Below are 23972 nucleotides of genomic sequence, written 5' to 3'. Positions count from 1 at the left end.
AGGTGGAGAGAAGATTCCTTGGGTGTATCTTCCTGTCTTGGCTCTTATCCCAACGGGGGTCACACAGGGATTTCTTCAAGGAGAGAGATTATTATTCTAATGTGTGTGGTTCTTTCCCCACACCACCAAGCAATGCCCAGCACCAGCTGGGCATCCTACGACTTAAGTCAATACTGACGCTGTTGGTGAGGAGGTACTCTCAGGTTCCCCAGGTGAAGGGCTCAGTCCCACAAGACTGCCCCCACCCCCGACTTCAGCCCGAATGGCTATGAATCGGAGGGTCCCACGACCCCCTCCTCGGGTTGGATTAATTTGCTAGAGCAGCTCACAGAACTCAGAGAAACATTTTACTTACTAGATCACCGGTTTATGACAGAACGATATAACTCAGGAACCAGATGGCAGAGACACACAGGGCGAGGTGTGGGGAAAGCGAGGAGCTTTCGTGCCCTCTTCAGGCACCCCTGTCCCTGAATCTCCACGTGTTCACCAACTGGAACCTCCCCAAACCCTGTCCTTTCGGGATTTTACGGAGGCTTCGTTACCTAGGCGTGATCGATTCAACCTCCAGCCCCTCTCCCTTTCCCAGGGCTGGGGGGTAGTGGGACTGAAAGTTCCAGCCCTCAAATCACTGGTGGGTTCTCCTGGCAACCAGTCCCCTTCCTTAGCTCCCTCCTAAGTCGCCTCATTAACATAACAAAAGACACCTCGATCCCTCTCACCACGTAGGAAATTCCAAGGGTTTAGGAAGTCTGTGCTGGAAACAGGGATGAAGACCAACTTTATCTTTTTTATCATAAATCACAATATCACAGTCCCCCCCCCCCCCCCCCGCCCCCCGCCCAGTTTTTGAAACTGACAGGGCTTTTCAAATACCAGAGCTTCCCACAGTGGTGAAACCTGAGAGGTTTCTGAAGGATACTGCTAACTGTTAGCCTGTGCTCAGCCACCAGACTGCAAGTCCAGAAACCTGGGCTCCTAAAGCAAAGCAGGCACCTCCCAACCCCTGGGGCTGCGGTTGGCCTCTGGCCTCGGAGGGCCTGGCTCCCTGGGGCAGTTCCCTTTAGCACCTCCTTTATTTACCCATTTGCTGGGGGACCTTGGACAAGTCACTTCCCTTCTCTGGGCCCTAGGGCTTCCTCACGTGTAAAACAAGGGTCTGGAATCATCTCCCTGGGGTGGCTGCTGGCGTGACAGTGCCGAGCTTTGGCTACGAATGTCAGCTCTGCCATTTCAGAGTCAGGCGCCCTAGTGTAAAGGGTCTCCCTCCCTGAGCTGGGTGTTCTCTGTAAAAGGGGCGAAAGTGCACGTACCCCCCCGGGGTCTGTAGGTTTAGGAAAGGGGCCGCCCCCACCGCAGCCTGGCCGCTGCTGGCACACCCTCCGTGGGGCCTTACACGGGGACACCTGGCATCCCCTCATTGCTCCTCCCCCAGAGGGAATTTGGGATCGGCCCGCCCTCCTGCCCCTCATTCCCACCCTCCTCACCCCCAAGGCCCCTTCCTCACTCCTCTCCTCCTCCCCGAGCTCCTGCTCTGTGGGTCCATGAAGGCCCACGCCTCCCTCCCTCCCTCCTGCCACCGTGAGGGGGGACGTGGCTCTTATTTCTGTTTTGGGGGTCCTGTGCCGTGAGCTTCTGCTTGTCTTGCTGCCCCCCTAGCCCCCCTAGTCTTTTCTGGGCATCCTGCCTGCCCCTGACCATCTCCCTCATGTGAGCGCATTCTCTTGTCTGTTAAGTTCCTGAGGTCCAGGGAGACGGGGTTCTGATGAGGAATCTAACGCTGAGTCCTGATGATCGGTGGGAAGGATGCCATGATCGATTAGCAATGTCTGTTGGGGGCACGGGATAGGAGAAGGTGGCATGTGGGTGGCACACGACCCCCTTGGTAGCAGACACCTGCTTTGGAAAAAAGGAGGAGCTGAGCGGACCGTGAAAGTTCTGTGCAGCCATCAGGCAAGAGGCTTCTTCTGGGTGGGAAGAAAGAAAGGAACACGACTATGGGAGAGGGTGACCCTCAAGTCCCAAATTATTTAATTCATATTTAGGTGGAGGTTTTCAGACTAGGCACCCAGAGTATTTGATTCCTCTTATTTTCTGGGTCTCATATTCTTGCTAGATATGGGATGGCAGGGTGATAACACATCAGGACCCTCCGGATGAGGTTGCCAGATAAAATGCAGGTGCACCTGAGAGGTGCAGCGACCTGCCCAAGGTCACACAGCACCTTGACGTTGGGCATCTCTCCTCTGCTGCTTCCTGGCTGTCTGACCTCAGGTGAGTCCCATCCGCTGCCTGGGCCTCAGTTGCCGCATCTGTTAAATGGGGACCGAGATCAAGATGCCCAGCGGGTGAACTGGCGCACGTAGGAGAAAGCAGCTTGGTGTACTGAAAAGTTGATGAGCTGATTTCTTATTAATGTGGCTTATGAATAATAGCTGTAATAAAGTGCTTTCAGGGAAGGGTTAGTCACACTAAACATACCAGACATTGAGTGAAGTCTCTCGCCCTAAAAGAGACAAAACTAGAAAAGCTTGGAAGGTGCCGGGTGGCTGCTTCTGGGCACTGATACCCGACACCTCGGACCCCTGGGCTAGCTGATCCCCATGTGGCCAGGCCTGCGAGCGCCACGGCTGGGCACCTGGCCTGAAGTGCTTCTGGGGAGAAGGGTCCCCCCTAACTTTATTAAATTAATTTTATTTCATATTCATAAACGTTATGATAGGTGCTGGTGATACAAATATAAGCAAGATAGTGTCAATTTTTTAGAATTTTACAGTCTAGTAGGTGAGACTGTGAACCTGTAAATTACATTAAATTTTGGTGGTTTTTTTTCCAGTTTTATTGAGAATAAATGACATACATCACTGTATGAATTTCAGATGTGCGGCATAATGGCTTGATTTGCATATATTGTGAAAACGATTACCACAATAGGTTCTGTTAACGTCCATCACCTTGTGTAGATACAACAGCCCCCAACTTAAGGTCATGGGGGGCAGACCTTTGTCTTCCCTTGGGCCTTTCCAGTCCATTGAGAAATTCGCATGTTTTCAAACCCTTTCCAGCTCTGCTGAGTGGGGGAAAGGCCCAGGCAAGAACATTTGCTGTCAGGGGAAGTTTGGGGAAAACCTGTAAGCATCTGAAAACTGAGAATTGAAAGTCTGCTCATTCAGTCATCAGGGAGTTATGGACTTGTCCTGTGGCTCAGGCCCCCGCTGGGCCCTGGGGACCCAGAGATGAGCCTCGCTCTGTCCAGCCTGGGAACTGCCTGGCCAGGAAATCGGGATGCTGCAAATCGGGCGTCCATTGGCGGGGTCTCTTGAAGATGCTTGGGCACCCAACGTTCAAAGAACTTTCCCTGAGGCCTTGAATGGCAAAGCATGCCAGCTGGGCACAAAAGGGGAAGGGCATTACTGGTGAGGGAGCAGCCCGTGGAAGGGCCGGCAGAGCGTGAAAGCGTGGAGCGAGGACCCCGGGGCCGAAGGAGCCTGGGTGGCTGGGGTGCTGTGTTCTGGGGCAGGAGGAGGAGCCGGATGGGTGTTGGTGTAGCCTGGTGCCCCCAAGTGCCCTGCTGAGTGCTTCGTCTTGATTCACTTTGGGGAACCAGCCTGGAATCAGAGTCCTTATTTAATGCTTCCAGGTGTCCCTTAAAGGTAGTAACTGTTTAGTTGTTTTGACAACTGGCTTCTGCTCAGGAAGAAAAACAAACAAGCCCAGCCCTCACCACCCAGACTTGTAGGAGAATCACAGGCGCGGCCAGAGGTCCCAAGAGGAAACCCACTCTAATGAGATGTCTAACCTAGTTTTGCTGATTCACGTGGTTTTGGGAGCACACGAAGTGCCTTGGGAGGGGATGGCGGTGCCAGCGGACTCGGCTGCTGGTTTGACACAGAACGCCGGATGGAGAAACTGTTTATTTGGTATTTTCCCTGCATGACAGATCAGCCCTGGGTGTTTGCTTCTGCCTCTCCCAGCACTTAGCTGGGTGATGCTAACAACGGGTGGAGTCCGTGTTTGTTGATTTAACTGCATGAAATGCAAGGTGGCTGATCTCTCTGGTTCAGGGGCAAACTGTTTCTCCTGAGAGCAAAGCCAGGCTTGTATTGGGGCCCTTCCTTGTACCTTCCCTTGTGTAATGTGAGGTGGCCCATTTTACAGATGGTGCAACTGAGGCCCCGAGGGGAAGAGACATGCCTGAGGTTACTATTTGCCGCTGACAAGTGGCAGAGTTAGGTTCCCACTAAAATCTCTTATGGTGATGCAGAACACGCAAAAGCGGAACCAGGCAAAGGGTATTTGGGGAACAGAGTCTCATGGGCGGGTTTGGGGGCGGGAGGCTCACTCTTGGGGAATTCAGAGAACGAAGCTGGAGAGGCCAGGAGGGTCTTTCCTCTCCACTGACATTATGGGGAGGAGGGAATTTTGTACAACTCGGCCATCTGGGGGTCAGCCGTAACTGACTGACCAAATAAATAGATGAGTCAGTTAAAAAGGACAACGGATTTCTCGACTATTTATAGTTGTGGCCTAGATCTCAGGTATCCTTGCCCCCACGGAGTAAAAGGAGACTTTTTCGGATGGCCCAGGCTCTGCACAGGGTGAATAAGCTGATTAAGTCCCAGGCTGCAGTGGATGGGACACTGTGAGGGGGGTCAGGGTGAGAAAGGTCAGAGGAGGTAGGGGCGGGGGGATGCTTCTGGGGCTGAGAGGGTGCAGACAGGCGGGTACCCCATTTCCAAAAGCGGTGCAGGCTAGCAGACCCCACACCCCTCCCTTCCTTTCATCAGTTCACTGAGATTAGCCGCATCCCTGGACATGAGCTCTGGGCAGGCTGAATTTGAAGGGTTAAAAGCTCTCGCTGGCCTAAGGGGCCAGTATTTAGCCATCGCAGCAGGTGTACATGATTAAATGGGAAGGTCCTGTAGAGCACACAGCCTCAGTGAGGTGGATTCTTTTGGTTGCCGCTGTTCTGTGGTTGAGGCCGCTGGGTCCTAGTCCCTGAAGTTGTGTGTGATGTGGGCCCACTCAGGAGATTCTAACCCTAGCTGGTGAATTTGCCAAATGACACCCCTACCTCCTGCTGGCCTCAGTTTCCTCCTGTGTCAGGTGAAGAGGGGGACCTCTTGGTATCCAAGGTCATGGCCAGGAGATGCCCCAGAGCCCTGTGGTCGAGGACCCAGGACCCTCAAGTCTTGCCTCTTCCTGGCTGTGCAACCTTGGTTAAGTCGATTGATCTCTCTGAGCCACAGATGGGTAAGATCCGTCATCTCATAGGGTGGTTGGTAAGGACTGGGTAAAATAGGGAACCCAGGTGCCAGGTGGTGCCCCAGGCACACTTGGGCGCTCAGCCCAGGGAGCTGGTATTCCTCTCTGGAACTGACTGTGCAGCTGGAGGATTTTTCCATACATTTAAGGCATTTCAAGTGTGCTTTTTCTCCTGTCAGACTCTCTGAAAATTCTATAAAGTCTCATTACCTTTGGGCTGGTTATAGGAAAAAAGTGAGCAGCCATAATCAGTGAAAAGTGATTTAAGGAAATAAAAATATTTAGCATGTTTTTAAAAAGTTACTATTAGCTAGAATCATATCAAGTGGCCAACACAGTGCCAGGTACATAATGTCAGCCGCAATTATTATTGTTTCCAGGATGTAAGAACAGCTGGAATTGGAACAAAGGGTTGCTATGACAGTGGTAGACCAGGCTCCTCATTCGCTGCCGCCTGGGAGGAAGCTGGGACCCCTGCCCTAGAGCACCCAGACCAGGGGAGGAAGAAGACACGAGGATTACAGCTGAGGAATGAGCACCTTGTTCTGCTGGGAGATGGGCGGGGAGGGGATGGTCAGGGAAGTCTTCCTGGAGGAGGTGGCATTTGAGGATGGAGAAGAGTGGAGATGTGCATTCCAGGGCCTGGAATGGCCTGTAAAAATGCACCAAGCTGTGACAGCCTAGGGTCTTGCAGGCAATGGTATGTAGAGACGGTAAGCTCTGTGATCAAGGAACCCTCTCTCTGGCTTTAGTTCTGCTAAGGGATGTTCCTAATTGGTGGCATTTTTCTGGAGAACGAAGTCTCTGGGCACCTGGGCTGTGTTGGAAGGGGCATTGTGACCTCATGAGCAAATATTCTGAGACCCAGAGCCGAGGGGCTGGGCATCTTCTGTACTCTCTCTGGCCTCTGATGGCATCCCATTTCCCAGTGCCTGGGGTAAGTCACATTTGCTTGTCCACCCGTGTCTGTTTGCTCACAGAGCCTCTGTCCCCTTAGAGAACCACCCTGGGCTGTCTTCTATGATTCAAGCTTGTGAGGTCTCCAACAGCTGCAGTCGCCTAGGAGATGGTGTTCAGGGAGACTGCCCCGGAGGGGGAGCAGGAGACAAATGTGGGAGCCCTTCAGTGCTTACAAGTTCTGACCCAGTGGTCCCGCTGGGGGCCTGGTGGGAGGAAGGTATTGCTCAGAGGCATCCAGCTTGGAGCAGGCCATGGCTCCCCTGGCTGGAACTGCTCTACCAGGTCACCCACCCCAGACCACCAGTGGGACCCTCTGTTTACCCACCTCCTCAGCCCAAATCCTTGCTTGATGGAGCCTCTCAGCCCCTGAGCTGACTGCAGGTAGGTCGCCGGGTGAAGAGACACGGCATTCCCTTGGGGTCAGGGGCCTCCATGGAACTTGAGGCTCTGGATTTCCTGAGCCTGGGAAAGGGTCCTCAAATAAGTAAGGAGTCGATCTGGTCCAAGGCATCCAAACAGCAGGAGCTAGTGGGAAGGGGCACTGGCTGTGCAGAGCTCAGAGCTGAAACCTTGGAGACTGAAGCTTGTTGTGCACCTGGGCCTCAGTTTCCCCGCCTGTAAAATGGGCACATTAGGCCAGATGATGGTGCTGAATTTCATGAACTAGTACATGTTCAAAAATCAAATTGGGGTTGAGGAGCGGAGTGGCCCACCGTCGGACCGTACACCTGTCATTTTACCCCTTCACAGCAGTTCTATAAAAGTGACCATCTGGTCTCACTCCGATGTTGTGAAAGAAAGACAATTTTAACCTCCCCTCCAAATAGGAAGGCTGCAGTTTCAGTAGGTGGGGGCACATGTGTCTAAGAAAGAGCCCTGGCAGCCTCCAGGCTTAGCCTGGAGGAGGTTTCATCCCAGTTGGCCCCGCCTGGTGTTGGGCAGCTCGGAGCAGAAGCTCTGAGAACCACCCCAGCCCTCGCTGTGACTCACCTTCCTGCTGCTCGGCCCTTCCCCAAGACCAGCCTCAGTGTGAACAGACGCTCGTCCTCACGCAGGACATGGTAATATCCCCTGTCTGTGCGCCCGCCCCGTGCAGAACGGCCTGGCCCGCCTGCATCAGCTCACGCGGCGGCCCTTCCACCCTGGGAGGTCGGCGCTGCTCTTGGCCACGACTTACAGCTCAGGAAGCAGGGTCAACTGAGCCTCCTGGCAAGCCCCCTTCCCTTTCAGGCCTCAGTCTCCTTATCTGTAAACTCTGGGCATTGGGCTCCTGGCTTGATCTGTCACTCAGTGATGGCCAGGAGAGAGGGGTCTCAGATACCCAGGGACCTCCAGCTAGGATCCTTGGGCTTTCGAGGCTGCCAGGAGTTGAGGGGTCACAGAATCTGATTTCTGCAGCTTCAGCCATCCTGGGGGACACCAGCGAGACCACCTTCCCCTCATGAAGGTTTTCTTCACTGCTGCCCAGGGTCTCTGGCTGTGACCAGGGGGATGGAGGGAGGCTGCTTGGTCGCTCTTCGATTAGCTGGTCTGTAGTTCACGCCATGGGTTGTCACGGCCACTCTGTAGCCCCATTTCCCAGCGGCAAAGCTTTTGTCTGCTCTCAAGTTCAGGTCCAGCCCCTGTAACTTCCGCCTCCCCTGCTTGACAGGTGCCACCACCCAGGGGCCCGAAGGGTACCAGCACCTTGTATGGGGAGCCGCCTGAAGTGCTCTCCAATCCCACCCCAAGACTAGGCCAGGGAGGTGAGGAATGTTTCCATATCCAAGCTCAGACCCCCAGGGAGTACCAACCTAGGGGACCCCAGGGGACCCCAGGGTCCACCAGTCCCACCCACTGTGGAAGAGGGCAGGAAGTTGGAATAAGAGGGTGCAGGGGTGTTAGGGTGACGCCCCGAGTCTCATAGCTGGTTGACCCTGGTCCTGGCTCTGTGGGGTATCTGTCAGGTTCCCAGTAGGCCTGGCACACAGGAGATGCCCAGCAGGGCCTTGGCTGTGAGTCCAGGCTGCCGCTGGTCTCAGGGAGAACGTGCGTGAGTTTGCTCACCATCCTGATGCTGATAGCACACACGTCGTCCAGGTGCTGTTCTAAGCGGTCTTTACATACTCGCTTATTTAATCTCAGCAGCCCTAAGAGGCAGGTCCCCATTCACTATTACTGTCCCCATTCTACATTTGAGGAAACTGAGGCACACAGGGTTTATTGCTGACGTACATTTTCTTCTGCTGGGGAGACTGCCTTCGCTGAGGGAGAGAGGGCTGTGTGTACACGTGTGTGGGGAGGGACAGGACACTGCATCTCCAGGCTTGGGGTCTCCTGGTCGGAGGGTCTAAGCCATAGCCCAGAGAGGGCAGGCCTTGCCTTGGTCAAGCAGCTGTCACTGGCAGAGCTGACCCCACCAGGGCCTTGTGCTTGGGCGGCTGGCATTTAAGGGACAGGGGTTTCTTTTGGGAAGGCCCCACCTGCTGCCTCCACCTTAGAAAAAAGTGACTGCTGGGGTGACAACCAGGGGATCCCCGAGTCCCAGGCGGTGTGCCGTGCGCCTCGTCCCTGTCCTTGGAGAAGCTGCCTGAGGTCTGCTCAGCTGGACTCTGCCCTTTACCAGGCTTCAAAACCAGGTCCTGGCTTCCTTTGTGTGTCCCCCTCCCAGGGTAGGGGGCTCTCTCTGATGCTTGTCCCTCCAGGATCACATATACCCACTCAACTCCCTGCCCCAGAGGCCCCAGGTAATGCACCTGCCAGCCCTCACCTTCAGTTCTCAGCCCCCTTTTCACTTTAGTAAGCGGATAACAAGGAGCGCTGGCCTTGTCCTGGGTTCAGTCCTGGCTCTGTCACTCACTCACTGGGTAACCTTGGGCCAGGTCCTGTCTCCTCACAGAGCCTCAGTTTCCTTATCTATAGAACGGGGCAAAGCGCCTGTGCCCCGGGGTACTGCAAGGAGCAGTGGCAATGGGGAAGGTCAAGTCTGGGGTGGCCCTGGGCTCACCAGGGCTGGCAGACATGAAACCCAGCCGGCCCAGCCTCCAGCTACTCACAGTCTGGCGGAGGAGGCCACGCACGTGCACTCACACACTCACATGCTCACGTGCATTGTCATCACCAACAAGAGTCCTTTTCACTGGTTGGTTTTCTTTTGCATTTTACCAAGAGTCTCCCAGTGCATTAGCACCACTGTCCCTGGCCTCACCTGATGCTGAGGTTCGCTTGGGGGCTCGTTTAACAGCTTTGAAGATTCAGTCAGGAGAGGTGGGTGTTGGGGGAGGCGTCTGCATGTTCAGCCAGAGCCCCAGGTGATGCTGGTGTTGAGGCCCGTGTGAGGGTCTTGGGCATCTACTAGCTCTGCCCGAGAGCCCAGAGACTTCAGCCAGGGATGGCTTTATAGATTGGGAGGCCCATTTTACAGGAAGGAACTGAGGTTTCCCAAAAAGAACTTTGAACTTTGTCCAAAGTTGCACAGTTCTGAACAAGAGCCCAGCACCTGGGAGATGGGGGTGGGGGGGTGACACTGGACAGAGGAGGTGCGGGAAAGAGTGGGGTGGGCATGAAGGGCTTCCTGGAGGAGGCGACACTTGGGCCAGATCTTCAAGGTAGGTGGTGGGATCCACCTAAATATAAGGGAGCCCACAAGCAAAGCACAGGGCGGAAGGGGATAATGCTGGGGAGAACGAGGAGGCCCCAGGATTCATGCAGGACAAGAGGAGAAATAAGGCGGCAGGGACTGCGGACAGGGCCAGACATGTAGAATGAGCCTTGGTTTCCAGGTGGGGAAATTGAGATGATTAGTCTCCAAACAGCTGGGATAGTTCCACTAATAGTTCTTGAGCTAAGGGCGACATGGCAGGCAGTGGGGTCTGCCAGAAACAAGCTTGGCTAAGCTGGTGGGAGCAGAGTTCAGGGCGCGCCTCTGGGGATTTTCCAGTGGCTGGGTCGGCCTCGTCTTGTGGCGCTGCGTGAGTGGCAGGCCGTGCCAAATCCCCAACACCGTGCTCTTGGCAGGCACCACGGAGGCATAAGTGGATCGCAGTGAAAGGTTAGGGGTCATGGAGGCTGTGTGGGGCTGCCTGGGAGGTGGTCTGCACGTGTAGGAAGACCACAGTTGAGGAATGTCAGCCATCCCTGGAGCCCGCCCCGCACCCCCAGGGTGGATTTTAATGCTGAGTTTTTCTTCTAGCCAAGCAGTAGCTGCTGTTAGGCACCATCTTGTAGCCCTGGAAGTCGCCGCTGCTGCTGCACCAACATTCACCAACCTGACGGAGTTAGATATGAATCCGGTCCACTCAGGTTTGGAATAAGACCTTTACTTTCCGCCTCTGGCGCCCACTGTGCTCCACTGGGTGGGGGTGTCGGGAGCATCCCCGCCCTCCATCAGCTCCTTCCAGCCTCAGTTTCCCCTCCAGCTCTGATGGTCTGTCTGTGAAAGAGACTGATCCTCTTTGTTGATCCGCCGTGGGTCCAGGGCCTCGGTTTTTCCATCTAGAAAGTGGGCTTGCATTCACACGTGTCAAGACCTCTAAGACCCCAGCTGGAGCCTTCAACTTTTGTTCAGGATCCACTGGGATCTCCAGCACTGGGCAAACCTTTAGGGAACCAGAGAGAATTCACTTCAAACTCATTTTTGGAAGATGCTTGGGGAACACATTTAAGGAAAATTGATTTCCTAAAGATTTGGGGCTCATCTCTCAATAAAAGGCAAAGCTTTGTGGAGTTTTGACCCTTTGGGGGGAACTGTGCTGAGATGCCAGGGATACATGTAACAGAGTTACATCTTTTGCTCTTTGCTCCATCACCCTCATCGAGGGGCCTCACAGCTGCGAAGTGGAAGAGACTTTCTCCGGCACTGAGTGTCCCCAGAGTCCTGAGCCCTAAATGTTCCCTCTGACAAATACTCATAGTGCCAGGTCTTGTACTGGGTGTCGGGAAGCAGGCCCGGGGACTATGGGGCAGAGGTGGAGGTGGTGTGGCCTGCGGAGCCCAGGGAAGGCACTGGGGGGTCCTCGGGGCCACCATCCTGGGGGATTGCCTGTGAGTTACTCGGGGAGCAGCGTGCTGGGCTAAGGGAACAGCAGGAGCCGAGGTGTGGAGGGAGGCATGGGAAAGCACGGGCTGTGTGGTTCAGAGGTCCCTGGGCATCTTGGGTGGGCTCTGGATGGTGGAGGATGCTTGAAACTTGACTTCCAGACAAATGGAGTAAAAGCCCAGGCAACAAGCCCCTTTGCTCTGCGGTGGGCGCAGCGGCAGCCCGTGCCAGTGGATCACCCCCTCTTCCTTGCTGAATCCCAGGCTGTTTCACTCCACAGGCACCAAACTCTCCTTGAGCTAAATTTCTAAGTGAGGGAGAGGTAAGTGTGGAGCTGGGCAGGAAAAAGAAAGTCCTTCCTCTTTGAGAAGAAACATGATTAAAAGAGGAACGGTGAGAACAGGGAGCTTGTTTACAAACACTAATGAGCTAGGAGTTGTCACAATGTAGACAGGATGTGATGCCCATCTTACGGAAGGTGACACCGAGGCTGAGAGCAGTGACTTGCTCAAGGCCCTACTGCAAAGGCTGCCCTGGCTGGTTTCCCTGGAGCTGTAACTTCCAGCAGAGCCCTGGTGACAGAGTTGGGGATGGCCGGCTCTGAGCGAGCGCTGGGCCACACGCCTGCCCTTAGCTGGCCCTGCCCCGAGGGCCTGTCTCTCTCCAGTTTCTGTAGAGGGAGGGAGGGGCTGCCCTCTGTTTGCTTTTCACAGTCAGCTAGAGGAGTGAGGAGCATTCGGGTTCGTACAGCTTGAAAGGGGAAGTTTGAGGAAACAGAAACCGAGCCTTTCTTTTTTCTCATGTCTCTTTTTTTTGTGGCCTCCAGAAATAATCCTGGGTTCTGCAGAGCCTGTCTCAGGATCATGGTTGACCTACTCTACCCACACTTCCGGCAGAGCCCGGCTGGGGCCGGGGCGGTGGGGAAGCAGGCGGGGAGAAGAGTGACAGGCTTGCGGCTGGTGAGTCAGTGGCAGGAGGCCGTTGCCTGCTGACTCACCACCCTGTACGTGAAAACAGGCCCCCTGAGTCCCCCGCAGCCACGGCGCCCTCCCGGCTCCCTGCTTCCTCTCTTTCACCTGATTGGTGGTTACGGCGCGTGCTGGCAATCTCAGTGGCATTTGGGGTCCAAGCCCCCTCAAACAGATTCGTGCAGCCTGACTGTTCCTGGACCTCCGCCTTCCCCCAGGGACCAGGTCCAGCCTGGCCGTGGGCCCAGCCCAGGGGGTGTCACGGGACCTGCTCCTTGAAGCCTCACTCCAACCAGACGCGTGACTCCTGTCCTCCTCCTGAACTGAGAACCATTTTTGTGATATTGTGACGAAATGAGCCCCCCACCCCCAGATATTAGTACCCTGAGGGCAGGAAGGCGGTAGGTGCTCGGTCCAGGTAGGGCAGGTGGGGTTTTTCATGGAACCAGTCCGAGGGAAGTGACGTGTCCCAGATCGTATAGCGTCAAAGACTGACCCTGTTCTTTCCAAAACCCATGGGTTTTATCCACGGAAGGGCCAGGGGTCTAGACTCACAAGGACATTTTCTTCTCTCGGTCACCCATGTTATGGTCCTTGGCCAAAGGACAGCCGTTCTGGCCGCCCATCCTTGGCTGGTCCCTCTTTGCAAAAGATGACGGTCACTTCAGCCTGTCCCACAGGTGCTCGGCTCACAATGAGGAGGCCGGCGGCTCTGAGGTGTCGGGGTTCAGGACTTGGGCTCTGCAGGCCCCACTAGAAAGCCCCTACTGGCAACAGCTTACAGAGGAAAGCCCAACATGGGCCCTCGAATCCCTTCAGGGTGGGAGGGAGCCAGGTGGTCAGGGATAGCCTGAGTTGAGCACTGCTTGGGGCAGCACAAAGCTCTCCAGGGGCCCTCACCACCCGCTAGATAAATCCAGGTTCTGACCTGGCCTCCAGGCCTGGCTTCCTCTCCGGGTCGCCCCATGCCCTGTCCCCCTTGCTCTGTCCCACACTGGCCTTCCCTCTGTTCCTTTGCCGTGCCCAGTGTGGCCTTCTTCACACACGCTGTCCCTGCTCTGAGAATACCGTTCCCCCAGATGTTTGCCATGCAGATCCCAGCTTCAAGGTGGTTGAAAGCACAGACCCTGAAGCCCATTGCTGTGTGACTTTGGGCAAGCGACTTCACCTCTCTGGGCCTCATTCCTTCATCCAGGCTGGTGAGAGGAATAGATGAATTGGTACCTGCAAGGGCTTAGCACAGGGCCTGCCCAGAACCAGTCTTTTTTTTTTTTTTTAAAGTATTTATTTATTTATTTATGGCTGTGTTGGGTCTTCGTTTCTGTGCGAGGGCTTTCTCTAGTTGTGGCAAGCAGGGGCCACTCTTCATCGCGGTGCGCTGGCCTCTCACTATCGCGGCCTCTCTTGTCGCAGAGCACAGGCTCCAGACGCGCAGGCTCAGTAGTTGTGGCTCACGGGCCCAGCTGCTCCGCGGCACGTGGGATCTTCCCAGACCAGGGCTTGAACCCGTGTCCCCTGCATTGGCAGGCAGATTCTCAACCACTGCGCCACCAGGGAAGCCCCCAGAACCAGTCTTTAGTGAGCGTCTGCCGCTATGAAACGTCACCTCAGAGGGTCCTCTGACTCCCTGTGCCCTCATCTTGCTTGGTTGTCTTCTGCTCACCGGTCCCAGTCGTAAATATTTATTCGTGTATGTACTTAGTGTCTGTCTCCCCTTCTGGAATGTCAGCTCCAGGGCTCACCTCCGAGTCCCCAGTCCCTACAGCAGGGCCTGGCACCTAGTAGAGGATGCTCTCAGTAAATATTTATTCGGTACTCACTGCTCGCCGGAGCTGCCCTCTCTCCGTCTTATCCCCAAATATCCAAGAGGCACAGGGGAAGTGCTTGGCCTGCAGAACTGGAGCTGGAAGCAGACCCAGCTTTCTGCCTCTTCACCTACTGCCCTGTCCCCTGACTCGGTGGCCTACTGGGCCAGGGCCTGGGGCACCTCTGTTTTGGGCGTGTTGTGTGCCCAGCTCGCGTTCCCCTCGAGGACAGTGCCGGCCTTCCTGCACCTGCTGCCCGCCCATCCCCGGGCCACGCGGCCACAGAGCAGCCTGATCGCGCCTTCCTCCCCCCCGCCCGCCTGCAGGTTTGGTGCCGGGGAGAGGAGAAGGCTGTACATTGGGCCCACATCCTGCCCCCTGCCCCGGCGTTGTCCTAGAGGCCAGTTCTTTGCAAAACCTGTTCACCTTCACCCACTTTTTCCTCCGCGAACCATAGATCAAGAATTATGACCTGCTCTGTTAGGTCCCTGTACAGAGGCCACCTTACCCTGGGGTGGCACCAACTGCATGGAGTCAGGATCTAGGTGTAAATCTTGGCCTCGCCTGGTGGCTGTGTGACCTGGGCCAGACCCTCCCCTTCTTCGAGCCTCAGCTTCCTGATCTGTGAAAAGGAAGGCTCCGTGAGGCTTGGGGCGAAGTCAGTGCTCGTGTAGGTTGAAGGCCGAGCCTGAGCCAGGCAGGATGCTCTCAGCAGAATGCGGGTAGACATAAGCCTTCGTGGGGGGAGGGGAGGGCCTTGCCCACGGACGCTGAGCCCAGGAGATAACAAACCCTGTCCCCAGAGCTGCCGTGCCGAAAACAATTCCCCAAACAGAACTCACTTTCACTAGGACCACAGAATTGTCGCTCATTGTTTCGACTTTGTTCCTGGCAAAACAATGCCGGGCTTCCTGGATGACCTCACTGGGGCGAGCCATCGGACCTTGGAGGCTGGGCTGGTCAGCATCTCCAGCCGAGCCTGTCCTGCCCTTTGCTGTGACTGCCTTGGGTGACCTGAGACAATGGTCTGACCAAAGAGGACAAACTGGGTATTTGGCCCACACGATGTTGTAGAAATTGGAAGTTGTATGTGCACATACATCTCAGATTTCGATACCTCTCCAGAAATTGGAGGACCTGGCCTCAGTGGCCTCGATCCCAAAGGCAACCACAGTAGCTGGAGCTGAGGAGAGCTGCCCGTGGCATATTCTGCAGGCCCTTCCCCACTGGCGTCCATTCTTTGCCTGCCAGGTCCCTGGAGGCCTTTGAGCTTGTCATGCTTGAGTTAGCCTGAGTTAGGAATAGATAACCAAGACAGAAGGATACAGACCTTCTGATTGAAGGTCAATCAAATGATCAAATGATTCAATCAAATGATCAAATCTTTTAAAGGTGTACCTTTTCATGAAAAAGAATAAAAAACCCTTTTTTAAAATTAATTCCTGCTTTCTTTTCAAAATCAGCTGCCCTAGATAGTGAAATAGTGCTCTTAACGCACGTTTTTTTTTCCCTTTGGTGCTTAACTGTTAAATGCTCTCTAGGGCCAGGATTTATTTAAGCAGCGTGCCTGGGGTAGACATTACTAATTGGTCCTGGCCCTCCTCCTTACTGAGCCTGTCCCTCACCTGCAGTCTGTGGGGACAGTGCTCGAAGGAGCCCCTCCAGGGCTATCAGAGAAGTCTGGGAGAAACTCTTCCTGTTCGCTAGAGGAAGCCTCAGGTCCATGGCTCCATCTGTCATGCCCCAGTCAGTGCGTTCTGTCGGCCTGCTCAGCCCACCCCTGTGGCCGTGGGCACTGACTGCTGCACGGGTCCCCAGGCCCTGCCCTGTCTGTCTCTGTCATGTGGCCCCTCACTTCCCTGTTTGCCTTCACCTACTTCCCTAATTTGTCAGCACAGCCCAGTAGCTTGAAGCTGGCATAAAGGCGCCAGACCTGATTTCACTTTGTGACATATCTAGAGCAAGTGATCCAAAACAGCCGAGTGGCTGAGAACATGGAATTGAGAGGCCAAAATAGACCTGGGAGCCGTTTGAAGCTTCAGCGGCCTTTTGCTTGCTATGTGACCCTGGGCAAGTAACTTCACCACTCTGTGCCTTGTCAGCAAAAGGCAGATGGTAATGGCCACCCATGGACAGGGTTAATTCAGAAAATGCTTGCAAAGCGCTTAGCACAGTGCTAAATAAGTGTGCATGCAGCCAGTGCCCAATAAATGCAGCTTGCTTTCTTTTTCTTTTTTTTAAACGCTCAGGATACGATGCCTGCCACATAGTGTAGTAAAATCCCAATGTGATCAGATGTTTTCTTCAATAATAGCTAATATTTATTAATCACTTGTATGTACCAGGCACTGTGCTCAATATTTTACAGGCATCATCCTATTTGATCCCTATAAGGGGAGTTTTACTTTTACCCCCATTTTTTTAACCAGTGAGGAAACTGAGGCACAGAGTGGGTTGTCACTTGGACCAGGTCACTCAGCTTAGTTGTGGCCTCTGTGAGCCCAGAACACTGGCTCTAGAGTGGAGACGGGGGACAAGGAAAGGAGAGAGGAGGAGGGACCCCTGCTCTGGAAAGGGCAGACAAGGGGTCCAGCCGCTTGCTTGTTTCCATAGCAGGCCCAGCGGGCTGGGGGCCGTGCAGGCTGCAGGCTCCCTACCTGCGAAATGAATGGATCTGTCGTCCAGCTGTCCTCCTGCCCCAGTTCGGGGATTCTGGGAGTCTCTTGCCAAACCCCAGATGTCAGGCCCGGAGACTGATCGTATAGCCCAGCTGTGGGCTACGCCCTTTTGGGGTGGGGACAGTATTCCAAAAAGGAAACAGAAGAAGTACCTGCCCTCTTATTTAAAAACCTTGTAGGGACTCCTGAGTGACAACAGGGCACTTGAGTCATTGTTCTCGACAGGAGAGAGCCACATGGGAAACCGCTTACTTGAGAAAGTTCAAGTTCTGCAGGGGAGGGCAAGGCAGAGAGCCCCCCAGCTTCTGGGCTTGGTTCCCCCACAGCCTTGGGCTGAGGTGGCAGGTGTGGGGGAGGAGCCTCAGTAGCATCTCAATGTCAAGACCCAGCTGGCTGGTGCGTGGGCACCTGGGGTCCCCAGCCCTGCCCTGCTGCTGGCTCTGTACCTCTGCAGTCCTTTCCCTCTGGCCTCAGTGTCCCCATCTGCACACCCTGCAGAGGCTGCTCTCTAACCTTCGCTCCAGTGCTTTCAGCGTTGGGCAGACCAGCTGGGAATTCTGCCTCTAGTCTCCTTCCCACCTGTGTATCCTCAGCCAGGTCACCCTCTTCCCTGCTTCAGCCTCAACTCTCCCTTCCGTAAAACGGTCCTAAAAATCCCTTGTGCAGTGTTGAGGGTGTTTGAAGAGTGCATAGAAAACTGTGTACAGACAGCTCAGCACGGAATTAAAGTACTCAAAAATTTGGTAGTTTTACATTGGGAGGAAGCAAAGGAACATCTTGTCAACGCACGGCATCGCTGGCACTAGGTTGACTCTGTCTGAGTACGTGTCACAAGCCGACCAGGTGATCTGCATGTTGGTCTTCAGGCACCAGAACCAGGCCCTGGCCGTGACTTCCACCCCAGGAACAGAGTAGGAGTTTTCAGCTGGGCAAGACGGGAGCCTTCGTCGTGGAGCCTCTGTATTGGAGCCCATTCTAATCACTTGTAGCTGTAATAAGCAAATAGGAAGCTCTTAAAATGGGGAATAATGTATCACGGTCGCTACAAAATAGCCCTGGGCCTGGCGCCAAGGAAAACAGCGCTCAGCGGCGGCCTGCAAGGCAGCGGGTGTCTGGGACACCTCGGAGGGAGCTCGTTCCCAAGTGCTGGCTGCACCAGGGGGCGCGATGTTGGTGAGTGATGGGCGAGAGAGAGTTAGTGAGTCTCTCGGGGGTCTGCAGAGTTGGACGGGCTGGACTGGCCACGGGACAGTGGAGGCGGAGCTGGGGGTTCCAGAACACCATGGTCGCTGTCACTCCCAGCTTCGTGACCTCAGCAGTGTCACTTGGCCTCTCTGGGTCTTGCTGATCTCCCCCTGAGTAGGACTGAGGCCTTCCGTACCGCACGGTCAGCGTGGACCCCGTAATAATTAGAGCAGTAATAGCAGAGTAGTACTGGCAGATACTAGCTCAGGAGCACTTGCCATGGGCACCCCCTCGTTCAGTCCTCATAACATCCCTATGAGGTGGCCACAGTTATCCCTCTTTACACACGAGAACACGGGGGGCCAGAGGGTGGAGTAACTTGCTTGAGGTCACTCAGCCAGGAAGTGGCTCTCGGCTCCTAGGCCGGGGCTCCCCCTTTGATTCCTGCAGGGGCCAGGCTGCCACCAGAGGGCCTGGAGCCGCCATGCAGGGAGCCCGAGCCTGAGGGGTGGGCTGAACTAAAGCAGTTACGTGGGACCAGTGTCCCAGGGAAAAGGGGCCTGTGCTGAGACCCAGTAGCTGTGGTGAGGAGCTTGTGTTTTCTTCCGGGAGGGACGGAGGGTTGCGGTGGGAGGGCATTATGATCTGAGTCTGCTTTGTAAGTTGCCTTCAGCTGCTGTTTTTAGAACAGATTGTAGGGGTGGGGTGGGCAGAGTAGCAGCAGGGAGACCCAGGAGGAGGCTGCAGGGGATGCCCATGGAGGGCTGTCGAGCCTGGAGCCAGGCAGTTGCCATGGTGATGGAGAAGTGGGTGGATGCCAGGAACGTACAGGAGGCAGAATCCGCAGATCTTGCTGCTGGGGCTTCCTCGGACACCCCAGAGGAGCTTGGAAGGAGCCCCCCTGAGAGGGAGTTGGGGTGTCTGCACGTGGGTCAGACCTCATCCAGGCGTGCGTCTTGAGCGAGGCCATGGACATCACTGGGCTATGTGTTCTCAATGGCCAGGCGAGCCTGTGATGGCAGCAGCCACAGGTGGGACAGGTGTCAGTGATGCAGGAACACATCTCCAGGTACACCTTGGCAATGAGCAGTGAGGAGACCACTACAACACCAGGACATGACAGGCCTCACCCCCGATCCTGGTTCAGGTACAGGCGTCGGGAAGATGGGGTCCTGAGTGCAGAAAAGGGGGCTGGAGGTCTCATCTTATATGGAACCAGAGCCTGGAGCCGAGGGTCTCAGGGAGCTTGTGGCTGCTCCCTGCCTCATGTTTCTAGAGAGTTCTCTGAGGGCCAGAGTGGCAAGTGGGCCTGGGGCCCAGAGGGCAGAGCCAGGGCTCAGAGTAGCTTTCGCCAGTGCCCCCAGCCTATGTGAGCAGAAGCCGGCCACCTCCCCCCTCCTCCATCTGGCTGACCTGGTGAAGTGCCTTCCGGCCCCGAGATCCAAGGAGGGCCCGAAAGGGCGGCACCGGCCCTTCTTGGTGAGGAGGCTCAGGGGTCATTCCCTGGAAAACAGCCCCACTAGGAGGGAGTGGAGTCCCACATCCTCCAATTATGCTCCCATCCAGCCGGCCCACAATGGGCCGCTCAGATAACCATCGGGGGCTGCACGGATCAGCGCTGGAACAATGCTGGCCGCCCGGGCTATTTTTACAGCAGCCGTGCGCTCGGCAGAACCCCGCGTCGCCCCGAGGGAGCGGGCAAAGAAAGGCCTGCGGATGCCGTCGCCGGGAGACAGAGGAAGGCCCAGTGAGCCGCCCGGCGGCTCCAGGAAGCCTTTTCTTGGTCTGCTCACCGCCAGATAGCGAAACAATCGGGGTCCCCCGCCCCCAGCCAGGAGAGGAAGGAGGCGTGGGGGAACGGGGGTTCTGTTGTGCTGCGTGCCTCTGCTCCTCAGAGCACGGCCCTGGAGGGCCCACTGCTGGGGCCAGGCCAGCGCGTCCCCTCGCCAACACCACCCACCCCCCCCCGCCCCCATCCTCGGCAGCCCTCACCTGGCCCTGCCCCCGATGCCTCTGGGCCACACGCCGAGGACCTGCCAGTGTCATGGGGTTGGGAAGCGGCAGAGCTGGGGTTGGTACTTGGCCCCAGCTGCTTGTAGACACACTCTGGGAACCATCTACCCAACAGTCCTTGCCTGACGACCTACTGTGCGCCAGCTCGGGGCACCCAGCAGTGGACAAGGCAGGTCCCGGTGCCACGGAGCCTCTGTTCTAGTTGTGGAGGAGACCATTAACAAGGAAGCAAGGAAGGCATTTTCAGCTAGTGCCACTGTGACAGGCAGACTCAGACGCCCCTGGACAGGTCCCGTGAGCCGGGTGGTGCCCTGGCCCCGGTGTGCCGGGGTGATGGCCGCCTCTGGTCCAGCTGATGGTCATTGTGGGGAGCATGAACCCAACGTGGCCCCCCTTCCGATTTTGTAAGAAAACCTAGGAATCTTGACTTTTCTCTGGAATCTGATATTTCAGTGTTGGCCACCGATTTGGATCACGAAAACAAGCAGGTTGTGTTCAGAGCTGCTTGGCTATGAGTCGGTCACCTCTGCCATCATCCTTTTCATTCTGCACGTGGGGAAACTAAGGCTCATCTGTCTTCATGGTCCTCTGCCAGGGACAGCGAGGGCTCGGGGACCTGAGGAAGTACAGAGAGCAGAGGCGCTGCGCTGGCCGGTGGCCGACTTCCTCTAGAATGGGGTCCCAGCAGGGGTGGGCTGAGGGTGACTGTGAACGGCTCCTGGGGGCTTAGAGATTTGATATCCCCTGGGGCCTCTCCTTGCGAAACCCACAGGGTAGTCAGAGGGCCAGGGCCCTGGATGATACAGGGGTCAGAGCAGGCCAGAGCATGCAGAGAGAGGGCTGGACACGTGGGGATTAACCGGCATTCTTCCATAATCCTGACCAGTGCAAATCCCTTATTTCTTATGCTGCAGAGATGTGACTGGTTAATAAGTTGCAAATATATTTTATAAGCATCCATTTTCTGTATGTGATGGAAACCCTGTTTTCAAATATCGTTTCCATTCCAGCCTGAAACCCCATTCCTCACTTGTTTGTGTTTATCCATTCTTTAAACAGTGAGGAACGAGCACCTCCTGTGGGCCAGGCCCTGTGCTGAGGTGTGAGTGAAACGGGAGGCATCGCTTTCTGTGCAGATCTGAAATTTGGAGATCATTTCTAGAAAATGCAGGCGGGCTGTTATTCGGAAGCTGCCCTAGACTTGCCTGGAGGGTGCGGTATTCTGCAGAGATGCTGCCAGGGCTGGGTGGCTTCATGCTTATCTCCCTGCACCGTCGTGGAGGGTGGGGTGTGACATTCAGGGACGCCGGGCATGGGCCCCGCTGCTTCTGTTGGGAATGGCACCTGTCAGTCCCTGGATCACTAGGTCCCCGATCACCTAGGGGGTCAGAGGAGTGGACAGACGAGGCGGCGGCAGGCCAGAGCCGGCCAGCCGGGTTGTGTTAAGACACACAGGGTGTCCCTTACTGACGCACGTTGCGCTCTGTTCTGTCCCCCACAGAAAGCGAGAAGGACATGGCCACCAAGGAGAAGCTGCAGTGTCTCAAAGACTTCCACAAGGATATCCTGAAGCCATCCCCAGGGAAGAGCCCAGGCACACGGCCTGAGGATGAGGCTGAGGGGAAGCCTCCGCAGAGGGAGAAGTGGGCCAGCAAGATTGACTTTGTGCTCTCCGTGGCTGGCGGCTTCGTCGGCTTGGGCAACGTCTGGCGGTTCCCGTACCTCTGCTACAAAAATGGTGGAGGTGAGCCTGGGTTGGGCAGAGAGTGGCATTGGAGGAGAAGGGTCGGGCCAGAGCGTGGGTGGCCTCCCCATGCCTGGCTTTCCAGGCTCCCACCTTGACTTCCCCCGGGTCAGCCTGCTTTAGCCCCCAGCCCACTCCTCGGAAGCAGGAGATGAGCATGACTGGGAATCAGGTGGTGTTCTTTCAGGGTCTTACTGTGTTACCTTGAGCAGATCCCTTACCCTCTCTGATCCTCCAGTTTACCATCTCTGAAGAGTGTCATGAGGCCAGGCCGGAGTCCCCCGAGCCTCAGATATTCACACGCCCCCTTTGTAAATTCCCTCACAGCTCTGCACTTCCCCACTCTTCCTTACTTTATAACTTTTTTAACCTTTGCTTTTCTAACTTAAACCAAATATAGTTGAAAAGCAAGCTTGGTTTCCCACCTTAAATGTAAAAAGCCAGTATCATTTGCCATAATGGAAAGGTGGTATCCAGGAAAAAAAAATACAGCGAAGATTTTTTAAATTTTTAATTTTTACTTTTTTCCAGTTTTATTGAGATAGAATTGACATGAAACCTTGTTTTAATTTAAGGGATACAATATGATTTATGTCTATATTGAGAAATGATCACCACAGTAAGTCTAGTTAACATCCGTCACCTCACATAGTTACAGATTTTTTTTTTTCTTGTGATGAGAACTGTTAAGATTTTGCTCTCTTAGCAGCTTCCATTTTTTTTTTTTTTTGTTTTTTTCTGGCCGCGCCGTGCGGCATGCGGGATCTTAGTTCCCTGACCAGGGATCAGACCCGTGCCCCCTGTGTTGGGAGTACAGAGTCTCAACCACTGGACCGCCAGGGAAGTCCCTTAGCAACTTTCAAATGCACAGTCCAGTATGTTGTTACTGGCGTCACGATGCTATACATGACACGCCCAGGACCGATTTATCTTATAACCGGAAGTTTGTCCCTTTAGACCCCTTCACTTAGGTGAAGGTGTTTTTTAAGTGTACATTCTCTGTTTGGTCAGTTGGTTAGTTGGTTGGTCCGAGTTTTTTGGGTTTTGTTTTTTTACCTGTTGAAGGCTCTGAGCTAGAATCCTCTCCTGTTGGAGAAGTTCAAGTTGGTCAGACACGATGGAGACTTTCTGGCTGACGCAGTGAGAACTCACTCCCAGCTCCCCGTGGCAGCCCATGACCGAGGGCTGGCGCGCCGGCAGAGCCGGGCATGCGCGTGTTGCTCCCGTCAGGAGAACCACCTTTCGGGAAATTCTGCCTTCGAGCCTGGTTTCTTAACCTTTTGTAGGTCTCAGGTGCCTCTGGGACTCTGATGAGTATCCTAGACGCTCCCCAGAACAAAGTACATACACGTAGACCCAAGTTGCCCACAGTTTCAAAGGGTTTATGGACCCGCTGAAGCCATTAGTGGACACCAGGTAGGAACCCTTGCCCGATTCTTTGCCCCTCCCTCGTCCCCTGGCTCCCACCTCCGCCTGGAGAGGCCCACCTCTCACTTCCCATCACCCTTCCTAACTAGTTCTTCTCAGCTTCCTGCCCCGGGCGGGCCAGGGAAGGCTAGCTGAAGGCTTTAACGAGGAGGCCTGTTTGAGACGGGTGTTAAGGGCTGAGCATTCCTTCTTCGGGTGGACGGACGTGGGGTAGGCAGGCAGGTGGGCAGGCACGCAGCTTAAACAAAGGCTCAGGGACTTCAAGCACCTGGTAGATTTGCAGAAGGCAAGAGGGCACCCGGGAAGGGTGATGCCGGCTGGACAGGTGGGCAGGGCCTGGAGAAGTTTCAGCCAGGTCCAGGAGTTTGGCCTTTACCCTCATGTCTCTCACCCATGCCCTCTGATTCCACTGACCGGGAGGGCTTGGGAAGGAGACCTACAGCCTCGGCCCCATGACAGCCGCTGCCTGAGCCTCACCCCGCTCTTCTCTCTCTGCAGGTGCATTTCTCATACCATATTTCATTTTCCTGTTTGGGGGCGGCCTGCCTGTGTTTTTCCTGGAGGTAATCATAGGCCAGTACACCTCTGAAGGGGGCATCACCTGCTGGGAGAAGATCTGCCCCTTGTTTGCCGGTGAGTGTGGGACAAAGGTCACCTGGGGCCTGGTGTTCATTGGTTCAGCAAATTTTTATTGAGCAGCTACTGTTTGCCAGGTACAGTGGAGCCTCATGCAGGCCGCTTGGCACCGTGCCTGATGCAGGTCACGGCCAGCACATTGTACACGTGACGCTGCTACTCATTCCCCGTAGCTGTTCCCGCCTCTCTGGGTTGTTAAAGGATAAGGGAGCCGGTAGCTGCTAAGCAGTAGAGTGCAGAAGAGAAGCCTTTCAGGAACCGTTCTGTCTGGCT

At 55.3% G+C, this 23972-nt stretch overlaps 1 protein-coding gene across 4 annotated transcripts in view; it reads left to right on the top strand.

Annotated features, from left to right (window-relative positions):
* The window catches only part of SLC6A6 (solute carrier family 6 member 6), a 78533-nt gene that overhangs the window by 17658 nt on the left and 36903 nt on the right, over positions 1–23972 (top strand). For 2 of the 4 annotated variants that reach the window (XM_082413467.1, XM_082413466.1), the window contains exons 3-5: positions 10397–10506; positions 21393–21635; positions 23562–23696. In XM_082413467.1, coding sequence (XP_082269593.1) covers positions 10488–10506; positions 21393–21635; positions 23562–23696 — 397 coding nt within the window. In that variant the 5' untranslated portion in view covers positions 10397–10487. The remainder of the gene's footprint in view (positions 1–10396; positions 10507–21392; positions 21636–23561; positions 23697–23972) is intronic. The other 2 variants (XM_082413468.1, XM_082413465.1) reach the window with 1 other exon arrangement.

Source organism: Balaenoptera physalus, assembly GCF_965194825.1.
Source record: "Balaenoptera physalus genome assembly, chromosome: 11".
NCBI classification, from domain to species: domain Eukaryota; kingdom Metazoa; phylum Chordata; class Mammalia; order Artiodactyla; family Balaenopteridae; genus Balaenoptera; species Balaenoptera physalus.
Note: the sequence above shows the minus strand (reverse complement) of the source record. Positions and strands in the feature narration are given on the sequence as shown.